The 24,451-nt window shown below is 40.5% G+C and overlaps 2 protein-coding genes across 12 annotated transcripts in view; one reads left to right on the top strand and one right to left on the bottom strand.

Moving 5' to 3' along the window:
- L3MBTL3 (L3MBTL histone methyl-lysine binding protein 3) overlaps nt 1-4,926 on the top strand; it is an 81,046-nt gene extending 76,120 nt beyond the window's left edge. For all 9 annotated transcript variants that reach the window (XM_061475000.1, XM_061474999.1, XM_061475003.1 and 6 more), the window contains 2 exons: nt 785-847; nt 3,039-4,926. In XM_061475000.1, coding sequence (XP_061330984.1) covers nt 785-847; nt 3,039-3,182 — 207 coding nt within the window. In that variant the 3' untranslated portion in view covers nt 3,183-4,926. The remainder of the gene's footprint in view (nt 1-784; nt 848-3,038) is intronic.
- Nucleotides 4,927-5,206: 280 nt separating this feature from the next.
- SAMD3 (sterile alpha motif domain containing 3) overlaps nt 5,207-24,451 on the bottom strand; it is a 37,288-nt gene continuing 18,043 nt past the window's right edge. The window contains exons 7-11 of one of the 3 annotated variants that reach the window (XM_061475004.1): nt 22,434-22,601; nt 9,699-9,902; nt 9,147-9,318; nt 7,403-7,485; nt 5,207-7,155 (exon numbers count right to left, since the gene is read on the bottom strand). In XM_061475004.1, the coding sequence (XP_061330988.1) occupies nt 6,871-7,155; nt 7,403-7,485; nt 9,147-9,318; nt 9,699-9,902; nt 22,434-22,601 (912 nt within the window). In that variant the 3' untranslated portion in view covers nt 5,207-6,870. The remainder of the gene's footprint in view (nt 7,156-7,402; nt 7,486-9,146; nt 9,319-9,698; nt 9,903-22,433; nt 22,602-24,451) is intronic. The other 2 variants (XM_061475006.1, XM_061475005.1) reach the window with 2 other exon arrangements.

Genomic DNA, 24,451 nt, shown 5'->3' with positions numbered 1-24,451 from the left:
GAAAAAGCTAAACGACGTATGGCCCAGCAGATCAGGTGCCCAAGGTCTACACTAAAAACATCTAGTACCCACACAGGTATTCTGGAGATATAGTTTAAGTGTCAGCATGGACCAAGGAGCTATTCCTGGTGCATAGTTTTGATGTGGCACACTGTTTTGGAGGGTGAGAATATAGGGCAAGGGGAACTGCATGGATATGGTCAGGCCATGACTCTCATTAAAATCTTAAAATCATGGTTTCAAGATTTTAGAGTTCTGTTGCTGTTCAAGTATGTAATAATGCTTGGACAGACAGGGTCCAGTCCCTGATTTAGTTTCAGAATTACCTGTAACTAAGGCAGTTCTCTCCATTGGGACAATCAGACCTTCTCTAATCAGAGAAAAAATAAGTGTGAAGTTTGAAAAAGGATTTACTAATCTCTGTGCAGTGGAAAATAAAGAGGAAGGCAACAAACGTTTTGTCAGAAGTGGTTCACTGAGAGAAGATCCATTGTTCTGGATCTGCATGGATAGAACAATATGAGTAATTTTGAGGGAGTAGCCATATCCTACTCTTAGATGTCTTGTGGAAAAAAGTGGCATGTGCTCTTCTAGTTTGTGGATTTTGTGAATCCTGTCCTTAAACAACCAGCTGCATGACTCCATGTACTTACAGAAGAAGGTGGAGCACCTAACATGAGGCTGTGAAACAGCAGCTGAAAACTTTTAATGATTGTCAGCCTTGGAGACTATTTTGAGAAAACATCGGTTTCACTGTATCTTTTATTGTATACTTTGATGGCAGGTCTCTGAATTTATACGGAGTTTACCGGGATGTGAAGAACATGGGAAGGTGTTCAAAGATGAGGTGGGTGAATTTTATTTCAAAAAGACACAGAGTACAGATCTTGGTGAAAAGATTAATTTTATGTCATCATTAAAAACAGATATAAAGTAGTAGGATGAATTGCATGTTTAAAGTCAAACGCAAATAGATGAAAGATTAGGTTGGTTTGCATGAAGTGGGAAGGAAGTAAGGTAAACTTTCTCAAAACAGAAAGAGACCTATCTGATACTTACCTAGTTTTATGTTACTTTAGTTCTGCAGGATGTTAATAAGTTAATAATAAAGAAGAAATTCTTTACTGTGAGGGTGGTGAGGCACAGGAATGGGTTGCCCAAGGAAGTTGTGAATGCTCCATCCCTGTCGGTGTTCAAGGCCAGGTTGGAAGAAGCCGTGGGTGGTATGGTTTAGTGTGAGTTGTCCCTGCCCGTGGCAGGGGGGTTGGAACTAGATGATCTTAAGGTCCTTTCCAGCCCTAACTGTTCTATGATTCTATGTTGTGAATAGTTCAGGTGTTTATTCCAGCCAGACCACCTGAATGGGCAGAGTCTGATACTGTAGTATCCCAAGTCAGCCAGCCTTTCAACTGAAGAATAATTGGTACTCAGCACCTCCTGAGGAAAATGCATACAGATGGCCCTGCTAATCTCCTTCAAGAAATTTTCAGGCTGTGCTGTAAATCAGAATGACTCTTACAGTCGCATATCAAAGGATTGACAGGTGATCTCTGGGCATTTTGTTTGCACTTGCTTTGATGTTAGGCATTCTACAGCTGCAGCAGGTATGCAGGCCTAGATTGTCCCCTGTGTCATTTAGGGTGTTTCACCAATTAATTTAAGATCAATAAAAGCTGGCATATAACTAATCAAGTCACATGGTGGGAAGTGCCAGAGAGACGGATAAATCCTAAACATTTTTATTCTCAGAGGTGTAAGAAAATACTTCCCATCTTCAGGATTCAGCCTCTTGTGCTTTGTCTGTGAGTAGTAGATTAAACCTCTACCAGTGAGACTAACTGGTGTGGACTAGCTGGCATCAGTAGTTCTTTCAATAGGTAGAAGGTGCTGGTTCAAACTTCGCTGTGGAAATCAAGCCTTATCCTCCTTGTATTAATTGCTGCAAAAAGCTGGGCACTCCCACATTCACACACTTCTGGTTCAGAGCCCACCCAGTCTGGCTTTGTGCACAAAATGAGTAGTAACTAATTGTGGTAACTGCGTGATGCTGTTCTCACTTCAGTGCTCCTTGACTTACAGTGCTGGGATGTACCTAGCAGGCTTCCCTTTGCATCATGCCTGATTCTGAAAGCTTGTCTTTCAGTCCTACAGAAACTTAGTTACACACTGGTTTTATCTCAAATTAGTAGGAGCAGTGCTCCTGATTAGTATCTAAGACTAAGCAGTGCTCCTGATATAACCACTGTTGATATCCTGCTTAGGTTACACTGAAAACTTACTATAGATACCTGAAGTGACCTGAAGTTGACACAAGATGTGCTGGCCCCATTGAAGCCCTTGGATGTGAGGGCCTTGTGGCTCTTCATGTTCAGATTTATCACTCCTGCTGACTGAGAAATTTGCTTACAGAGTATTCACTTGCAACATTTATTGAAATAGTAACGCTACAAAGCTGTAAATAAAAATACTCAGTGCTTTGTAAATAAAAATACTCAGTGTTTTGACAAGCTGTGTTTGTGTCAAAGAAGCAGTTATACGTAGCCTGGCCCTTGTTTACATCTGGGACCAAATTTGTTTTATGTTGCTATTTAATTAACAGAAAGGGGTGGCCTGAAGGGGGTTCCAGTTCTGTAGCTGGGAGTGAAATCCAGAAGCTCTCTTACAAAGGCTTGCATAAAAGGAGCAGCTAAGATGTTAAAAAGCCTTAGGATGCTGCCGTACAGTTGAATTTATAATTTCATTTATCCATTTTGTCAGTAGCTCTTACTTTATACTGTCAGTATGAAAATAAGAACAGGTTAGCTAAAATTTAGCCAAACAATTATTTTCAGGCAGAAAGATGATCATCATCCTGTTCTTTTAGCCTAGCTGATCTCTCTAAAAGGTTGAAATCAAAGCTATCCTGAAAGCATTTCAAAGTGTTTGTATTTAGCCATTCCTTTACGCTGTCTGAAATTAAAGAATTTTCATGTTTCCTGAAACATCTATACTGCTGCACTGTTAGACCTATTGATAGCATTGTGTTTTTTCTTTTCCAGCAAATTGATGGAGAAGCGTTTCTGCTAATGACCCAATCAGACATAGTCAAAATAATGAGCATTAAACTGGGACCAGCCCTAAAAATCTTTAATTCCATTCTGATGTTCAAAGCTGCAGAGAAAAACTCACACAATGAACTTTGAAGAGAATGGAAATGTGTACGGAGTCAGCTTTCTCCACTGGAGTTCATGTTTTATTCAAAGCACAAAGACTTGCTAGAACTATTGACTAAGGACTCTCAGAAAGGAAGAAACATATGTTCAGCACTGGTGAACTGTTTATATTCTCCTGGAGCCAGTAAACATTTGAATCCTTCTGGGAACTGTTCAAGCTTTTGAGAAGGTACTGTTTAACAACCGAGTCAGCTAGTCTTATTTACCAAACTGATGGCGCTAGTTCTCCAATGATGGTTAGGATCCCTAAGTTTCTCTGGACATCAAGAAAACCTTCATGAATTATTTATGCTGTATTATATAAGGGAATGTTAATATTTTATAAGAATTCTTAAATTTACTTCATGTACCCATTTACTTTTCAGAAGCTTTTACTTCATACTATAAAACAAAACCTGAATAGCCAAAAGTTAGGCTACAGGTAGCCAGATGAGACTGTTATGGCTAATACCTATGTGCCATAATTTAAAAATGAAACACAATGTTACATATGTGACACTTTATGCTACAGCATATAACTTTACAGATTATAAAAATGTCCGTTTGCTTGTAACAAAACAAACCTTGTTGAGGTTGAAATTATAATACTTTTTTGATAACTGAATGTTTTTACTTTTGCACGATTACAAAAATGTTATGTGAGTTTTTCCACCAGCATCTTTAATGTATTTTACCAAAATATCAGTATAGAGAAGGCTGCAACTGAAAAATAAACTTTGACTTCATAGAAGACTTTTTGTTAATGCTGCACAATAGAGTCCCAGCCTTTCACATGGAAACTTACTACAGTCCTTTAGCACATCAAGGAAAATACATGTATATTGAGGTAAGGACATTAGCAAAAAAGAAGGTAGAATCATTCATGTATGCATGTGCCAGTCTCCAGTGTAGTTACCACAACAGTGGAGAAAACCAGGGTGCCAAAGGTAGGATGGCTACTCTGGCTTCATATTCAACATAAGTTTGTTTTCCCAATGGTGAAGAACTATTTCACCCACTACTTCCTAGTTGGAAAGTCTGATTATAAACAAATAAGGCATAGGGGGAAACATAAAGCGTGGAGGAAAAGGATACTTAAACGCATATGGTGCATCAGCACATTCTAGGTGTAAAATGCATGCATTTTACTGGGTCATTAGCAGGCTGCAAATGCTGTCAGCAAGTACTTAGGTGAGGCAACCTTCCTTCTTGGAGGATTATTGTAACGATTTGTCAGGGAAAGTTGTTGCACTTGGTATATATAAGATGTAAACCAGATGCACTTTAAATGGGAGAAAGCCTAGCTATGTGTATACTGAAGACTGTTCCAGAATACTACTTTTGCAAGAAAGAGAAGAGTTGGATCAGGATTTTTGGCAGCCCTCTTAGTGCTGTGGTGGGCAGTTGCTCAGCCTTTAGAGCTGAGAACAAACAGCATTTCCGTTGCACAGAGCTGGGAGAATTTTGCATCTTCCCACAGATTTTGCCTGGCTGTTCTTTGGCTGGAGTTCCTTAAGATTTCAAGAACACTCTGTGCCCTTTCCAGATCATGTAAGTGATTGGTACCTGCCATAATAGGAGGTAAAACAGGGTCAGTATGAAGTAAGTTGCATTGCTCTGTTAATTTCCTTCCATAGCATTGCATAATGTTTTTTACATTTTGTTCAATATTTGTACATTCAAATTGCACTCTTATTGTACTACATTACAAATAAAACCTGAACTGGAGCTGTCTGTTGTATGTGTGTGTGCCCAGGATTTTCAGATGAACCCAGCTGTACCCAAGTAATTCCTCACTGTAGCTCAATGTGGCCATGAGTTAAAGAAGGAACTTGGCTACTGCTGTCTGTCCTCCCCCTAAACGCTTAACTCCTAAGGCTAACAGGCCGTTTGTGGACCTGGACAAAGTCACTGGCAGCACCTGAAGTTGCCCATGCAGATCAGTCAAATGCCACATTCTTCTGTTTTCTTTTCTTCTGTCTTTCCATATAGTTTTATTTTCCCTCACCCTCAGTGTCTCTCATGTGAGCCAGCTCTGTAGCCTGCAGTGAGAACCAGTGAAGAGATTTGCTGCTTGACAGAGATTATTTGGAGGTGTTAGCAGCTCCTTGAATTTTTATATATTTACTTACAAAGTATTGTGGTTTAAGAAATGGGTTTGAGTTAGTACTATCCACAAAATTTAGAATAAACCTCACTTAAATGGTACAGAGACCAACCTATTTATACAGCTATCACAACAGTGAGGACATGCATAATCCTTACTTTTGTATCCAATGCGATGAAGTAGCAGAGCGTAACCACCTCTCTTACAAAAACTATGCCCAGCAAATTTACTTACTTAGAAACTAAAACCACTCAGGACACCTACTGAATTTTTAAAACAGCTGTTGGTTTGTATGTTGTGTTGGAGGTAGCCCAGCTGTCACACAGGTAAAAGTTGTCCCCTAATTCCATGGAGCCACATGAAAAATACTAAGACTTCAGTAAGAGAGCCTGGCCATCAGATGCAATGAGCTCCCCTTATCCTGGAGGATCTCCCAGCATAGTCTCTGCATTGGAGTCACGGCTGCACAGCTGAGCTTTAACAAGACAGCTGTGGTCTTCCAGGCTGTGTGTTTGAGTGTTTAAAGAATGGTGGTGACCCCAAACACTGCATTGCCCGCACAGGCGTTTTTAGAACGGGTAGGAGATTGATCTCTGGTAGAATGCAATGTTTTAATAAAAATCCGTTTTGATTTCTAATTCCATGCAATGAGTTGTGTTTGGGCTGTTGCTACTGTCCATCACTAGGTGTTTGTCCAAAAGCCATGCACTGTCAGGCAGTAGCCCCTGGGATTTCCAGACATGCAGGAGTTAGGAGGAGTGTGTTAGGGAGAAAAGGAGGCTGTGGAAGAATAGAAGAGAGGGCCTCTGCTCTGTGGGGGCAGACATAGTCGCCATGTGGAGAAGGCCAATTTGTTCTGGGGAACAAATTCAGGAAAATGAGGCATTCTCTCCCCAGCGCCAAAGCTGTGGTTACAAACACACATGGCAGCATCTCAGATAAGTCATTCTTGCTACTTTGAGAACTCATCTTAGAAACCTTATTTAGCAAATTCAGGAGTAATGTAAAAATAAAAAGGTGTTATGCATGGGGAGAATACTAGAAATTTATCTTCCTGCAAACTAAAAATCAGGCCCACCATTTTAAAATACAAAAATTATTATAGTAGGCTTTTAGTGATGATAGTATAATGAAATGGTGGTAAAAAGGAAATCTTTAATTTGTGCCACTTCAAAACATTAACTGTATTAGCATCTGAAGCAGTGAAGTGCTCACATTCGCTCACAATGTGGTTTTTAACATTCTGAGGGTCAAAATATTATCTGAATTTGTCAAATGCTCCGTATGGAAAAATAATCCATGACACATGCAGTAGTCTAGAAAATTTTATTATCTCTAATGCCTCTAGAGTGCTCTAGAATTTCTATTTAAAGTAATGAAAATGCTTAGGTTTAAATTGTTGTAAAAAGCAGCTAGTACAACTTAAAAAAAAAAAAAAGGCATTATTAAACGTAACTGTTATACACACATTTTCACCGGAAAGAATGGCACTGATTTGTCTTCACAACAGAGGGATTTATTTTGACAAAATCAATTTGTCAAATGCTTCTGAGGGGGGTGTTGTGTACACCATCAGATACTGGGATAGTTGGGTGCCTCCAGTTCTCTCTTTACCTGGGTGATCAGGGATGCTGGGCTCCTCACTTCAAAGACCAGGGACTCCAGGAAGTTCAGTGTCCTGTGGATTCTCTTTGGGCACGGGATATCGAACACATGAAATGCAGCCACCAGTGCTGCCAGGGCCATGGTGCAGTCATCGAGCTGGGCTAGCTCTTCTCTTTCTACATACAGCACAAACTCACATGAATTCACGTGGAAAGGATTTTTTACTTCCAATACTGGTGTCACTGCCTTTACCTAAATTAAAAAAAAAGGAGATTTCAAATGATGCCACAGCATCACTTTGGTGAACAGGTCAGAGAATTAACTAACACAAAACTTTTAAATTTAGCTAGTATTTCTATGGATATTTGCCATCTACCCAAAAGACAGACTAATGTCAACCTTTTCCAGGAACTAAGCTGAGCAACCAGAAGGCCAAGTGATGCACCCAGGCAGCTGATACAAGGAAGAGAGACCAAGCCTGCTATGCTCTGTCTCCTACCTCCTCATTCACAGCAGCAAACAGACTGGAATCATCTCCAAAGACATCTGGCAGGAGCAGACATGCAGCAGTCATTTTCATATCTGTCAAAGGCAAGGATTTCTACTAAATTACAAATGCAAACATTCTAGCACCTCAGTATGGCCCTGGAAAAGCAGATTGCAGCCTACATAATAGTTAACAGCTCAGCAGTGGAACTGTTCAGTCCATTTTGAAGAGTAGCTTGTATCACAGTGAAGGTTTGGGCACCTCAGCTGGCAAAGGGTATTCAAATAATTCATGGCACTGCTACTCAGTATTACAATTAAATTTCTCTCTCAATAAGTAAGTAGGCCTTTGGGTTGCTTCTGTTGGAGTCTGCAAGCTGAGTAGACCTCCTGCACCCCCCATCCGTGCCCACACTCTCCCTAGTAAATCAGGCATTTCTGGGGAGTCCTGGTGCCAGAGGACTCCACCTTGAAGGCTGTGGTATGAGCTGGCACGGCAGGACCTCCTGGGACATGGTATGTGCTACCCTCTGGTTCAGCTGTTACTGACTCTAACATCTTTCTTGCAGATCAGGCTTCAGGTGCCATGTGTTTCACCGAACCTGTCTTGTCAGGCATTTATTACCTAGGTGCCAGGTCAAGTTGTTTGTGATAGAAAAACAGGAAAGTAATGGCCTTGGGACTTTACTAAGATGTTGAGTTAAAACTTTGTATAAGAAAAGGGGAAATTACTTACATCCATAACTTTCTAAGGCCAAAGGTATGAGTAGAAAGTCCATAAACGCTTTCTGGATTAGGCTGCCTGCTGACACTTTCTTATCTATCATGAGCTACTGAGTACTCATGGCTTTAAGCTTAAAGAAAGAAAACCCCAGTATTTTAACCTACTCTGCTGGCTTCTTTAAGAAATGGCCTGGTAATAAAAGGAGTGAAACTGCTAAAGGAAACACATGTATTCGTACTGTGTCACTTTTGATTTGACATCCCGGCATTATGCCTGTGTGATAGAAAATGACAGTCTGAGGAGCACTTCTCACAGAAGTAAGCTCACAGAGGTAAGCTCAAGCATAGGCACTGGCAGCTGCAGTTTGGGAAGAATAACGATTTCAAGTAACTGCTTCAAAGGTTTTGCCCTTGCAGAACTGTGCTCCTCAGACTTCTCAGACTGAAAGAAGTTGAGCGGCAGTGGGCGCTTACTCCCTCACAGCCAGGAAGTTGAACACTTTGAAGTTCCTGGACCTCTTTGCGTGGCTGTGGTACCTGCTCACCAGAGGTACCAGTTTGTGCACTTATTCCCGCAACACGTCTGCAGACATGAGGCACTTGAAACACAGTGGTAATTACTAGTTTTCTTTCACCGGGATGAAGAGTTCACCCATAGAAACAGTAACTCTCTTTCTAAAGGAAATGATCGCTTCTGATGAGACTATTTCTAAAGCAGAAAATTTGTTTTCTGTGTGTATTTTTAGAAAATAATAAGCACTCCTTTACAGATCCAGAAATACGTAACTGCTCATCTAGCTATACTTATCCTGCAGTCTTTCATTCAATTAGAAGATTCAATACCTGACTTAATTTTCCTAGTAATTCATTAGCTTTTATTCTTAATGCTTCCTCATCACTGTGTATTTTTTCAGGCAAATGTGACATTTTTAATATGTTTTTGCAGTAAAATTGGAGCTAGTTTAGTTACATAAGTAAGAACAATTAGCTACAACAAAACTCTGATATTCAGAGCATGGAAGATTTGTACTGACATTTCAGAATGTCTTGCTCTGTGTGACGCTTCAGATTTTCTTGCAGCATAACGTTAATTGGATTGTTCCTCACCGCATACAAAGATAATATGTTTTCTGAATAAATCTCCAAAATCTCAACTGTTTTCTTATAAATGTCCATGTGTGTGAGAAGCTGGAACTCCCTAAAGAGCTAAAAGAGAAACAAATATTTGGTGTTATTGCAGTCCTGGGAGCTGAAAACAGCACAACATGCCCACTTTGAAGACACAATAAAACTAGCTCAGTAAAAAAGTTTATAAATCAGAGGGGATGGTTTAATTTCTTTTCAAAGCAAGGAAGAAATACATCAAGTAACACCAAAATACTGCAAATAATGCACTGGTGTTGTGTGTGGTATATTTAACACAGGACTGGTGAATCTTTCAAAGTGGTGTTGACAGCAAAAATGTGAATTAGGTTAAAGAGAACAATGCTGTATACTTCACTGGAAACACGCAGTAAAACATGTACCTATGGTTGTATCACATCTATAACACGAAATGCAACGTCATTATTAAAAATAGCTATTACCTGATAAGGGCATCTTAAGAAAGGAAATAGTCTAAGAATGTCTTTTAAGGGTGCCTTATCACCGATCATCTTTCTCCGCATTTCAATTGTCACATTCATTCTGTTATCCACTTCTTTCCAGTTCCTCTGAGTTTTCAGATATTCTTGCTTAAGCCACTGAATGTGTACATCCATTGCACTGTCTTCAAGATAAACTGGTTCTTCCTATTAAGAAAGGAAGGACAGAATTGTGACAAATCACAATTTTTATCTGATGTAGCTTATGTGATTTGAGTGTAGTCATAGTGTAGACACCCTCAGCAGAAAGTACCTGTGGTATTATTTCAGTACCAGCTCTGTGGACTTGCCTTCATGTTCTGATAGTTAAATGAAGATCTGTTTTCATATAACACTATGGATATCAGCCAAGTCTCCCAAGCTTAAATTACATATTTAAGGATATTAATGAAATTCCTAAGCCTGTGTCTGGTTTGTCTAATTGAAGAAATAGTATTTTCTTCTTACTCACACAGGTCCTAAAAGCAGGACAACAAACTTTCACATTTATGCGACTGAAGTATTTACCTCCAAGGAGACCAGCTGAACTCAGATAACTCTTAATGGAAAACATGACCAAGCAGTTTGACTGTTAGTGTATTGAGAAAGTTATTTTGTACTTGAAGATTGTTAACAATGTTCTTCAAAATTACTATTATCGTCCATGCTTTAATTCCAAACCCAATAATTTATAAGAACAGCAGTGGCTATCCAAAGGAGTAGTAAATCAGTGGCAGTAGCCTGGAGCTGTTAAGTTTCTATCAAAGGATGCAGTGAATTTGCTCGTTGACACAAGCTGAGGTGATGTACAGATACACTGTTAGTACAGCTACTGCTCCCAGGCTGCATTTACCCTGGCTTTTCCCATATGTATTATCACTGATGCAGCTGTTGTCTCTGTCACTGGTGGCCTGTGGGGCAATGTCAGTGGGAGATGAAACACTTCATCCTGTTCCCCAGATCATTTGAGACACAGAGCTACAAAACGTACAACATCCAAAACTGCTTCATGGTGCTCTGTACGTGCAAATAAACTTTCCAGTTTAATTAACATCCTTTCTTAAATTGTGCATATGGCATTCCAAGAATGGTTGCACAACATACACAATTAAAATACCTGTCTCCCTCCCAGTATATATCTGTGGATTTCAATAACCATACGGGTCACAGAAGAAAATAAGCCTTACATGCAAGACAGGTACCTACTGTGACCCCGCAGGTACTCCCTTGGCCTGTGCTAGGCTGCTGTATTAGCACAGTCTGCACTCTTTCTAATAGAGGACTTTAATCTGGATTGCATTACAAGAGTAATATTTGTTCATGACCAACTTGAGTAGGCATTCCTACCCTCCTCCTCACTGCACAGGAACAGAGGTGATGGGTCAGACAATTTAAGTCCCATACCCTCCTCTACCTGTCTGAGTGCTGGGAAAAAGAATTGTAGAATCATAGAACAGTTAGGGTTGGAAATGACCTTAAGATCATCTAGTTCCAGCCCCCCTGCCTCACACTAAACCAGGTTGCCCATCTCTGTCCAGCCTGGCCTTGAACACTGCTAGCGATGGAGCATTTGCCACTTCTTTGGGCAGCCTGATCCTGTGCCTCACCACCCTCACAGTAAAGAACTTCTTCCTTATATCTAACCTGAACTTTCCCTGTTTAAGTTTGAACCCATTACCCCTTGTCCTGTAACTACAGTCCCTAATGAAGAGTCCCTCCCCAGCGTCCCTATAGGCCCCTTCAGATACTGGAAGGCGGCTATGAGGTCTCCACACAGCCTTCCCTTCTCCAGGCTGAACAGTCCCAACTTTCTCAGCCTGTCTTCATACAGGAGGTGCTCCAGTCCCCTGATCATCCTCGTGGTCCTCCTCTGGACTTGCTCCAACAGTTCCATGTCCTTTTTATGCTGAGGACACCAGAACTGCACACAATACTCCAAGTGAGGTCTCACAAGAGCAGAGTAGAGGGGCAGGATCACCTCCTTCGACCTGCTGGTCACGCTCCTTTTGATGCAGCCCAGGATACGGTTGGCTTTCTGGGCTGCAAGCGCACACTGCAGCCAGCTCATGTTCATCTTCTCATCAACCAACACCCCCAAGTCCTTCTCTGCAGGGCTGCTCTGAATCTCTTCTCTGCCCAACCTGTAGCTGTGCCTGGGATTGCTCCGACCCAGGTGTAGGACCTTGCACTTGTCATGGTTAAACTTCATGAGGTTGGCATCAGCCCACCTCACAAGTGTGTCAAGGTCCCTCTGGATGGCATTCCTTCCCTCCAGCGTATCAACCGAACCACAGAGCTTGGTGTCATCGGCAACCTTGCTGAGGGCGCACTCAATCCCACTGTCCATGTCAGTGATGAAGATGTTGAACAAGACCGGTCCCAACACCGATCCCTGAGGGATGCCAGTCGTTACTGGTCTCCAGCTGGACATGGAGCCATTGCCCACAACCCTTTGTGTGCGGCCATCCAGCCAGTTCTTTATGCTGAGTGCTCCCCCTATCAAATTGATGTCTCTCCAATTTAGAGACAAGGATGTCATGTGGGACAGTGTTGAACGCTTTACACAAGTCCAGGTAGATGACATCAACTGCTCTACCCCTGTCCATCAGTTCTGTAGCCCCATCATAGAAGGCCACCAAATTGGTCAGGCAGGATTTCCCCTTAGTGAAGCCATGCTGGCTGTCACCAACCACCTTGTTTTTCCTGTGCTTTAGCATGGTTTCCAGAAGTGTCTGCTCCATGATATATAAAGTAAGGTTGTGTATGTAGTGGCATCTCCCCTGAGTTCTGTGAAGACTCCACTGACCGGGAGTCTGTGGACTCCCAAGGGTTATGGCTTTATATTTAATAGCCTTCAGTAGATTTTTTTTGTTTCATTATTTTTCCCAGTCACTTTTCCAACTCTCATAAAATGGTACATCCTGCATTAAATTCAGTGGTTTAACTGTGCACTGTTGGAAAATATTTTATTTTTCTCTTGCTGCTTCTGCCTTCTAATTATCATTCTGGATTCAAAACCTATTCACCATCTTCTTGCCACTGTAGTATAGATATGTTATATTCTGTCCTTGGCCACCTCTTTTCCAGCCGAGACTGTCCTAAGCTGTCAAATCATTCCACATAGAAAACCCGGTCCAAACTTTCAATTATCCTTGTTACTATCTTTGCATATCCTGTAATTTCACTACAGCCCTTAGCTAGTTGAGATGTTGAAACACCACAGGTGCATCCAGTGGAATAACATATTCCCTTTTGTTTCTTTCTTATATAATTCTGAGCATTCGATATACATTTTTGTACTGCTACTTAGCATTGTGCCAAGTTTTCTTTGGCATAAGATAAAAATATCATTTGTGAATAGTAAGAATAAGCTCAGAGCCCATCACTGTAAATGTTGTTAGGACTGAGTTTTCTCTTCATGCCTTAGTTTTCATCTAACACTCAAATTTTATCTGTTGTTTTTTTGCCCTGTCACTCAGTAGCATGGAGTCGTTCTGCAGTTCTTCAGACAGTCTTTTGTTGTTACTACCCTCTTTAGCATCATCCAGTGTGGTCAGCCAACTATCCTCCTTTTCCCACACCATTTAGAAACATATTAAACTGCTTAAACGAAGCATTAATAATTTTTCTGCTGTAAAAAACAGCTATTTCTGCCTAGCCTTCTTTGTTCTAATTTATTCATGCAAGGCCCGTCTTGCTTACCTTTTTGTTTATCCTTCAGATTATATCCTCTAAGAGTCTTTGAAAGGCAGGTGGTGAAAACTCCTCTGAAGTTAAAGTAAATTCTATCAGTTGGACTTCCTGTGTCCTCAGGGTTGTTGAATACTTCAAAGAATGAATGAATTTATGAAGAATTACTTCTTTTCACTGGAACTTTGTTGATTCCTTCCCAATGTGTTCATCTCTTGGGTCTGCATTACAGTTCTTGCCAATTTGGCCAGTAAAGACAGTAGCTTTCTTGGTCAATATGGTCCCTACCAACTGTGAATACCATTCTAGTATTCACACATCTCCAAGTTGGCTGTTCATCTGTTCCTTAAACTGCTAACTTGCTCTAAGTTGGATGGACTGGCTCTTGCTTCAGTATGACCACTGCACAAAACCAAGGGCTGGCTTACTCCTGTCAGTCTCAAGATGCTCATGCTTTCTCACACATGTACACAGATGGTTGGTTTTTTTAATTACTGTTGTGTTTTTTACTCCAGGCAAAAGCTAGTTTGAAGTCTCTGACTCCAAAGAGCTGTTATTACTGCTCTGGGTCTGCTTCCAAGCCTCCTACCCATAGAGCAGGAGCTTCTTCAGGCACCTGCTGTGGTTCATTTCCAGAGGGGCCATCACCTTCAGCGCCTCACTTACAGAGGCAGGAAAGCAAAACAAACTCAATCTGGTGTGCTGTAACCACAGACAAACCAACTGGGTTGCTTAGAAACAAACACTGAGAACAAGCTATGACCTTTACTCCAGCTAATTTCTATCCCCCTTGTCAAGGCAAATATAGCTCAAGCTCACAATGTAGTCAGCTCTGTCTTTGAGAGCTAGTTTAGCTAGTGATATTATTGATTATCTAAATGAGACTATTTGACATTTTTGTAAGCATCAGTGGCAAGCTACCAATAGAAATACAGCAGTAGTATAAGGAAGAATTGCTGTCAAACTTATCTACTAGGAAAAAAATAATGTGATGGAAGGCCAGACTTCATTGTGTAAATCATCCATTACATATGAGTAACACAAGTAGAAATCGGCATTAGAATTGGTTTTCTTGCAGTGTTCAGCCTGCTTAGAGCAATGAACATCTGTAACCTTTCCACCTTTTTAAGCTCCATTTGTAGGCTGAGGAAAGGTAGTTCTGAAGTGTAAGCTCTTTAACATAGCTTGTTTAAGCTAGTAGTCTGTGTACGGGTGTATATTTCCAGCCATAAAACGTATCTTAAAAATTCAGGCAAGTAATAGAACTGCAGAAATGTCCCAGATCCCTGGTAGCATTGTTTGGATATCAATTAATGACAGTTTTCTACTGGCCTTAGTAGGTATTGCTGTTTCAGAGATTACTTCTTGTTTATTAAAGTGCAGAGGAAACATAATAAGTTAATGTACTTTGAGGATGGGCAATGATGAGTATGATGTAAAATACTTGGGGTGTTGTAAAACAATGCTGCATGCAGTGAAAGAGCCTGTGAAAACCCAATTCTAGGGTTGGCATTACCAACCAAAGTTGCTATGATCTGATCTTGACTATACATGATGGCTTTAATACAGTGACAGAGCATGCCTTATATATCTAATCACTTCATTTTGTCCCTGGACAGTTTCATTCCTACTGGGGAATACAAACAACATACTGCTATGCAAATATAGATCAGCTGATAATTGGGAAGATAGGTTTACTGCATCATTGCATATTTCTAATTCCAGCTGATTTAATGCAAGTGATCCATGTTTATCAGTAAAGAACAGAACACTGCAATAAGACTTCACTGGTACATCAAGTCAAATGGCAGTGGCTGTCTTTAGTGTGGAATTGGAGAACAGGGACTTTAGATGTTTATGGATGAGTAGCCGTTTTCAGTCAAACTAGCTGAAAAGGGCAAAAGCATTCTGATTTATGCTCTTCATTATTTCTAAGCATAGTTTTATTGAAATACAATCTGAAGGGTTTTGATGGAGCAGAAAGTTTGACATCACTTGAATTCTACACAAACTATTTCTGACCTCAGGATTTATTAGATTCTAACATCAAAAAAAGTTATGCTTTTATTGAAAAATTACAAAATAATATGCTTGCAGCAGAATGTGTTTGGTAACTTGCTTTGTGACTCAATTCCCATTATATTCAGACCTTCTTCCTATTTTGCAAATTTGCCTTTTTTTCTAGTAAAGTGCAGTGAAATTATATTAACTCAGCCACACCTAAATGCAGGAATCACTTAAAATGTTTTAACTTTTTCCTTTTAGTTTTTCATTTGTGAACAAGTTAATTTTTAAGGTAAATGGAAAGGTAACCAAAAGTTGACTTTCTTCTGGGGGAAAGAAGTTATCTCAGTGGGATGCCATTTTGCAAAGAATCTGGGTTTGGAAAGCTGGTTACTGAACCATTATATCAGCCTATCACACGCTAATTTAGGGAGGACTCTAGATCCTCTTCACTTTAACCATCAAAGTGAGAAAGCCAATTAGAGCACAGCAATATATCAGAATTTTGACAGTAAGGTTAAAGCTCAATTATTAGCTCAATTATTTCTGTAGTCAGAAAAGCAAGCCTATCTAGACCAAAGTCAGGAGCTCCTGTCTCCAGGTCTGAAGAAAAGAAGCCAAAGCAGGACACAGCTTAAAAAATAGCCGCTTTAAATGAGGAATCATTCATTCTTCAGGTCACCAACCTCCAGTGTTAATTGGTGATCTCTAATTATTTTTGTATATAGATTTTTATCTTATTTAGCAACATGCTAACCTCATTTTCAATGTAAAGAATTTCCTTTCTTCTTAAACCATAAAAGTTCTACTTATTTTAAAAATATCCTTCTGGAACAAATGAGTATTTACCTCAATGCCTTTAAAAAACACGCTGCCTTTATGTCACACGCTCATGAGAAATAAAGAATAGAGAAAAAGGTCAAAAGGAAGCAGAAAGGGAGTAAATGAGGTAAGCAGAGGATCCAGTACTTGCATGGCAGTGTAAGCTAGACCTTGCCTGAGGGATGGTCCTGGAAAGACTCTTAGCCCTTCTGTTGGATTCACACACAACAGGTGACAGCAACAGGGAGCCCATCCCAGAGTGCTCATGCCCACAAGCTCCCTAAATCTTTTGGCGTCTCAGATATCTGTGACTAAAGACACTGGATCTAGAAGCCACATGGGTTGTAGGGCTCTTTGCCCACACTCCAGCTGCCTTTCCCTAGTGACCCGCAATTGATACTCCCAGTTCTACTTGGAACCATATACAAATAGGTTGTGTTAAGACGCTCACATTAAACAAGAATGCATACATACAAAAAACATAATTTCTTTTCACCAAAAACTCAAAAAAAAGCCCTCCAAATCCCTCATGCCTCCCATTTCCAGAAGCAATAGGCTCATTAGTCATTTGGTCAGAGACAGGTTTTTAAATAAATGCCAAATTCCTTAATATCTTTTTGACGGATCTTGATTTTTCACATATGATATGAGATTACATTATCATACTCTTGTAAAAAGCCCAAGATAGAGGGACATTTTTATGAGTCAGTGCTGCAACCAAGGAAGTGAAACTGCTACATGTCTTTGTGGGGAGAAATGGAGCAATTCTTACGAATGATGTGTATCTCCAAGGTCTAAGCTTTCAGTTACTGTTTAAAGCCAGCATCATAAATCCTTAAAGTCATTAGTGTCAGTAACACAGTAACATGATTGCAGAATCACAGTGATGGAAGCTCTTCTCGTGAGGACAGCAGGAACGTCTTAGCTTTACGAGGGTTTACAGCAGTTCCTGAATGGTAAATGTAGCCTACCCTTTGCTACCAACAAAGATCAAGGTCTCTTTTTTTGAAGAATACCAGCAGAACCTACTGGTTCCTCAGCTTGGGAGACTGAATTCAGATAGGACCAGCAGAGTTAAAGGGATGGATATAAGGACACTGCACTGCATGCTGTTGGTCTCTTCACGCCAACCATGGATTCAGGTTCCTCACCTGGGATGCTTTGGGACTGTTTCTTTGACAAAATTCCTTTGGATGGAGACTAATCTACTTGCTGGAAAGGGCAGAAGCCACGCGATGGTAGCAAGAACCATCTCCTGCAACAGCAGAGCCACATAGACAGGTTCAGTGGTGCTGGCACTGAGTGGGAGCTCCTTTTACACCATACTTTGGGACTGGGTTGCTGATAGGTTGCAGTGTTGGTACAGCTGTTGTATTGACTGTCATTATTACTGCTCTTGTCAGCTCCCAGCAGCAGCTAAATATATTTCATTTGTAAAAAACATTTCAGGTTTTTCTTGCTAGATGCCAATGTATAAGCCAAGTTCTGTTACTGCTGCTGCTAACACTCCTTGATTTCTGATACCTGCATCAGAGTTAGCATCAATGTTAAAGGTACTTATGCAAGAAAACCTGACAGTAGCAGTTTCAGGGTCTTCTATCTGCCTAAACAAAGAACATGATGCTTGAATACTCCCACTGAGACTATAGTGGGACCCTTGTTTTCTTGTTCGGAATAATCTTTTCCATTAATTGGGTTTTATAAGTACTTCAGGATGAGAAACAGCTTTCACAGGTAGTTAAGTAAGCATAATGCAAATCTTGTACCTTGATTTTTGAATACTGAAAAGTGTGTTTTACTGTTTTGTCTGGAATACATAGAGACACAAGGTATCTTAAAAACACAGTGTACAGAACAGCTTTTATTACTGCTATTGTAAGGGACAGACTTTTTTTGCATGGTGACTTTCAGGTTCATCATATTGACATTTAGTTTTCTGAACACTGAAGCATTTTAGATCAGGATAAATGCTTGAACCAGGTATGATTTGCTAAAAAAAAAAAAACAAACCCTAAAACCAAACAAAATGCTGCAGACTGATCTGGAGCAAGTCTGAATCTGAAAAGCAGGCAGTAAGCTGGATACTGCTCAGGACCCATCTTAGTCCCATAGGGTAGCAGAGAACTGAGAAGGCATTGCAACTGTGCCACCTCTCATATCCAAACACTGGACACAGAGAGGTGAAGCAACATGTGCAGACTGCTTTCATGCAAAATTGACCATGTAACCTTCTGCAGGATCCATACTGTCTTGTACTCAAATCAGATGTTTAATTAAAGCAGGCTGTGCTTTAGCTACATATACTTACCCTTTTGCGCCAGGCAGACTCTCAGAGCTAGATGACGTGCTAATGCTAACTGCAAACTTTCAAGGCCACGTAAGTCAGTTTATGTCTGATCACATTTACCTTCTGATTTGTAAGCTAACAAATACACAATGTAAGCAAAATGGGTGAAATCTTGTTTCCTCTACCAAGGGACAACTAGTATTTCACTTTTCAAGACTAACAAAATTACAAAACTTGGAGTTCTGAAAGGGACAATTTGCTCTTTGATCACCACCCTTGTGATGACCAAGCTAGCATTTGAACCACATGCTTTCATCATATGGAAGCCAATCACCAGCTCTAACCACTCTTCCCTCTCCATCACCTTTTGCCTTTTGATAATCCTCTGGCCAAAGGTGCACAGCAAAAGTGTGCTATCTTCCTTTGCTATCTGCTTTCTTGGCTCCCCCAAGTCTAGGGCTCCTCCTGTTACAACTGGCAAGAAGTGATTTCTCTCATAGCCTAAAGGACCAAAAGCCCAGTAATTTCATAAAGATGCCATTTCGATGTTAAAAAAAAAAAGAATAAGGTCATTCAGAACAAGCCGCTGGATGGCTGACTTTGAAGTAACCCCACTGGCTGTGGAGGGGAGACTGGCTTGCCTTATTCATTTTTGTGGTTTGATCACCCCTGCCCTGGATTACTGCAGCTCCAGGATATTTGTCTGACTGGAAAATGAATGAGAAGGATTCTCACCTCATAGCCAGAAAGTTCGTTAATTAAGAAGACTTTCCTTATTTTCAAGGTCTAAATATCCCTCAGACAGGGAGGGTCATATTAATGTGCAAATTTTTCCAGTGGTGGCTCAACTAAGGAGCATCATTTTAAGCAAAGCATCCTTCAGTGACAGACACCTCCAGCATAGGTTTATGTGCTTACCATTATTTTATAGCCCTGCATGTGCTCAAGACCTTTGCTGTGATGCTAGCACTCTAAAATGAGTATACTCTTCAATCTTGCTTGAGTATAATGCTCTGTAACAAGGAACACATCAGCAGATGTTTTAAAGAAACTGGGGAAAATGCCAGATGCTACATGTGGAAGAAATGCCCTACATGGGAAGCAAAGTAACACTCATGCTGTGTTTGGAGCAGGAATGCCTGCTGGCTGGTAATGGGGCTTGGTCAGGCCAAGGGGCAGACATCATCTATGTCTCTGAGCATATCCCAGAACACCATAGGAAGCATGTCTAGGCAAGTAACTGTTTTTTTGCATGATAAAATAGAAAGAGTGGTTAAGGATTTCATTAGTGGTAAGAACTTTACTACTCTTTTTATATGAAACCAAATGCCAGGTATACCAGTGAGGCATTTCTTACTAGTAAATAATCTTTTTATCAGTTTGATAACATTAACGATCCAAGATTATACTGACACAAAACACATTTGACAGTTACATCTTATGACTGTTCAGAAACTAAAGCTCAATATAGAAGTCAGCTGTGTGGCTGGTAAGTAGGTCATCTGTTGGGAACAGATGTGCTCTTTCGTCTGCACTGCTTGCCAGTTGACTTCAGCCTGTAATGCCCTAAATGCTCTACTCTGCTAGCTAAGAGAGAGTGTGATGACACAAAGGGGTTAGGAATCCTTCACTGATGATTCTCCAAAGGTTTCCTTAAACTGGAATTCATTTCCCACACTTTCACCATAAATAATCCTGATGTATTGACTTCTAGTCCACAGAAGGCTGATCTGCTCTTCCAGACTTGGAAAAGGAATGAAGGCAAGGGATTCTGTCTAATGATAATCTGAGAATCATTTGGTTCTGTCTGTGGTATGTGCTTCTAGACCAAGCATTTGTTTTTTGAAGCTAAGACTCTGTTTAGCAGTTTAAATTTACCACAAAGCAGTTAGTGCCAAGAGTGGCAGAAAGGTGCTTTTATGTGTGCCCCTGAACATACAGAATGAAAACGCCAACACTGCATTTGTTTAGACAAATATTAAACAGACATCTTATTCAGCTGTATGCATTTGTAATGACATAATTCAGGACCTTAGAGTCAGACACACCTGCTTTCAAAGTAGAAACACATTTGGAACTAAGAAAGTCATGACTCCCCCAATTTTGTGGGATTCATTCTTAAGCATTAACAGGTTTTCATAAATGTTAATTCTTGCATTTATACTGATTTTTTATTTATAGTCATGATACAGGAAAAATCGTGATACAAGAGAGAAAGGAAGAGTTGACAAAGACTTGGGCGACATGGTTTAGTGTGAGGTGCCCCTGCCCATGGCGGGACGGGTTGGAACTTGATCTTAAGGTCCTTTCCAACCCTAACTGTTCTATGGTCCTATGATTCTATGATTAGGGGTACTCAGTATCCTCTTGCCCCCTTCCAGTTTAACCCTTATTTGATTACAACATCAACACTAGCAGAAAATGCCTAGACTTTAGAAGAAATTGATCATACTTTCTTCTTCAACTTCTAAAGCAAACAAGGAATGATCAGTGGTGGCCTTGGACAGTGCAGTTAAAAAGAGTGATGATTCCAGATACAGTGCAATGCAGTTACACCCTCTCCATAGAAAAATGAAGTTGAGCATATAGTCCCTACAAGATCACTGCAAAGCTCTTCTCAACTACCCGATGTGACAAAAGAGACCCACCCCTTTCCGAGCATTAGTGAATAAAGGATGGTCAACTCTTGATGCATACAGAAACTCAGGAAATTATCATTTCTCCTTTACTGCATGCAAGGCTGTTTATTGTGTTGCACCCAAATTAAAGGTTTCTTACTTCACACATTCTGCAAGCCATTCAATTAAAGCAGGCAAAAAGAGGGAAGTGTTTATTCCTGCACACATTAACCAAAAGGGGATAAACAGAAAATACTGAAGCTTAAAAACAACAAAACAAAGATACAAAACAAAACACACACAAAAAAAACAAAACAAAACAAAACCAAAAAACAAACCCACAGCAAAACCCAACAAAACCTAAAGAAAAAGAAAAACAACCCACCACCAAAAACCCCACCACCCCCCGCAAAAAATACAATGAGAAACCAAACCCAAACATATATGTGCATTTTGGATAGAAAATTACAATTGCTTTCAAACACAAGGGCAACATATGGAGAAATGCATCCAGTAAACCACTCTTGCTCCCCTAAATATCATGTATCTGCTTAAAGAGCAAGGTGGACAAGTAAAGTCAAATATCTGCTTACCTATCATCTTTATCCCATTCTTACAACTGCTTTAGTTTTACCACATCTTAACTGCAGCACAAGGAAGTGTGGGGAGGACTGGTAAAGGATAACTAGAACCATAATGTATTTATGAAAGTGTACAGATTTGTTCGAATGCTTCATGCACTTACTGGACAGTGATAATTCTCCAAATTCTCTAACTAAGGGGAAATACAGCAACTGCACATATAAGCATCCCTATGTATATCACACACCAACACAGTTTTTATATAACAGTGCAATGTGTAGTATATGGCCACTTGCTACCAGCTCAAATATCACTTTGCATTCTTTTTTATACAGTGGTTTCAGCTCTTAGACATGGGCCTCTATTGTTTTTCACTAATTGGAGTGTGTGTAACCTAAAGCAGACTGGTAGTACTGCATTTAAAAAGCCCCAGAATTTTCTGTCCAATTGGAAACAACTCTAAATGACAACAACTCTGCAAGGCATTCCATCCTGGGTTAGCTCCACTGTTCATACTCGGCTCTTCAGAAATGGAAAGAATTGTCAAGGGTCTGGCTATAGGACAAACTCCCTACAAAATGTGTTTAAATATGATGAGATCACTTTGTTCTCCCCTTTAATGGCACATGGCCTTACTGTAAGCAGAAGAGCTGGAAGACACACAACTCAGTTAAGCACCAAAACTAAAAACCTTACCTCTACCTGCACCTGGACATTGTCAGGTTTGTTTTCAGCAAATGAACATTTCCTGGTCTGTCCTCTCCTGTGGCCAAATTTGCATTTGTTCCTCAGGACTTGCTCATCATCTTCAATGGGTCTCCGCACATACTTGAAACGATCCTTAAGGGCCCGTTTCCACAGCAACTGCATGGGAAAAAAATATTATGTCATTACCAGTATCTTTCTAACATTTGTCCCATTCCTAAAGCAGGTTACTGTGGTTTATCCAATTCTACTTTATAAAAAAGCATTTGCCACTAAGCGGAAAAAGACTCTATAGGGTGGCATCAGCATATTGTGGCTTCAGGACTGAAGGAAATACAAGCACCTGCGGTATATGACTATGGCAACTAAACAGGCTACCGGCACCACCCTAGTTGGTTAAGGATAATGGTAATTGAACCTAAGGGCTAGATTTAATATAATCAGGTCTGTCCGTGAAACTGCAGTTTGCTTTCTTTTTCTCAGCTCTTTCTTTGGGATGCTCCATTCATGACATTAGGTCATGAAACTACACAGTGAATCGGATCAGCTCACTGATGCCACAGAAAACTAATGGTTTTTTTTTGAGTGGATTATTTTTTCTCCTCCTCTGACAGCATCTGCCTGGTTGTGCAGTTGTACAATTATTATATATAACACAAGGGAGCGGGAAAGACACAGGGGGATGCTCCTGTTTGCAGAGAGCCTACAGTTGCACTGGATCAAGTGTATTATTAAACAGAACTCAAAATTTCTGAATTAAAAGGATCATTTAAGTAGGTCCTAGTGTTTGTGAGACTCCTCAAGACATATAAATTGCAATTTAAAAGCAGTTCTGCACTGCAAGTAGATGCAGACCCTGTTTAATGGAGCCATTCAGCACTCCCTGGCAGCTAAAGATGGAGTTTATGTGGTCCCACTGCTCCTATCAATCACACTCATTTCCTTTTTTACTTGGGTACTGAAAATTCATTTCTGAAAACTGGATGGACAGCAACTTCCTTGTGCATCCTTATGGACAGACACCTGTTTACCTGCAGTCCCTGGCTAGGCATCCTGTGGTGGGGCCCAGCTGCGCTAACTACCAACACACGGAGAAGAAATTACAAAGCAACGACTGTTAAACATGTCTGCATGCAAAACCGCAATTGTGAATATCGGAAATGTTTCATCGGTTCCTCAAAAGCAGCTGCTTATTCCAGTCACTGAGGGGTTTTCAACAGTCACAGTGAACAAAAATTAGTCAGAGAAGTGACTTCAAATGACAGGACATGGCAAGAGATATTCAAACATCTGTTACCTCATTTTCTAAAATCAGCTCCAATACTATGCTCACTTAACACTACACTCAAGCCTGTACAGACTGACATAACTGAAACTAAAGAGAAGAAGGATTACCCCAAACTTCTTGCCAATATCGTGACCTTTACTAATAAACGTCACACTGTTTCAAGGGTTAACTTAGGTGTAAACCAGAATTTAGTAAAAGAAGACTAAGAAATAATGTCTCTTTGCAGCGAGTCTGACATGCCTGCCTTTCTTACCCACAGGATATGGTTAGGAGGGTTTCTTAACAGACAGTGGTGAAGGCAGCATGACCATGTCTTTCTCCTGCTGAACACACTGTGCCCACCTCCCTAGGGCACTAGATGACTTACAGGCCCTCAATCCTAAAAGCAAGACCTCTATTAATGGTGAAAAATGACAGTGGAAAAGCTCCAAGGACAAAACTCCTGTAGCATCTAACTTGGCTCTTCTTGAGCAGACCTGGGCCAACCAGGGCCCTTCCTGGGGGGATGCTTTCTACCACCCACCAATGAGCCCTTATAGAAGTATCCTCTCACTGCCAGTCACACCTGAACATACAAGAACTGGAAATAAATCCATCTGCATTTCTAGTACGTAAATTCCAGACTTTGGATTCTGCCAGAACAGGAGTCATGAAGTCACCATCCTGAATACAAGGAAAAAGAGCCACTGTTTCCAAAAACAGTAAGGTGACAACACGCCTT

The sequence above is a fragment of the Pezoporus flaviventris genome, unplaced genomic scaffold (genome assembly GCF_033815535.1).
Source record: "Pezoporus flaviventris isolate CSIRO_AGI_PZ_B2104156 unplaced genomic scaffold, CSIRO_AGI_Pfla_v1 ptg000081l, whole genome shotgun sequence".
Lineage (NCBI taxonomy): Eukaryota > Metazoa > Chordata > Aves > Psittaciformes > Psittacidae > Pezoporus > Pezoporus flaviventris.
The sequence above is the reverse complement of the archived record's forward strand: the minus strand, read 5'-3'. Positions and strand labels throughout refer to the sequence as shown.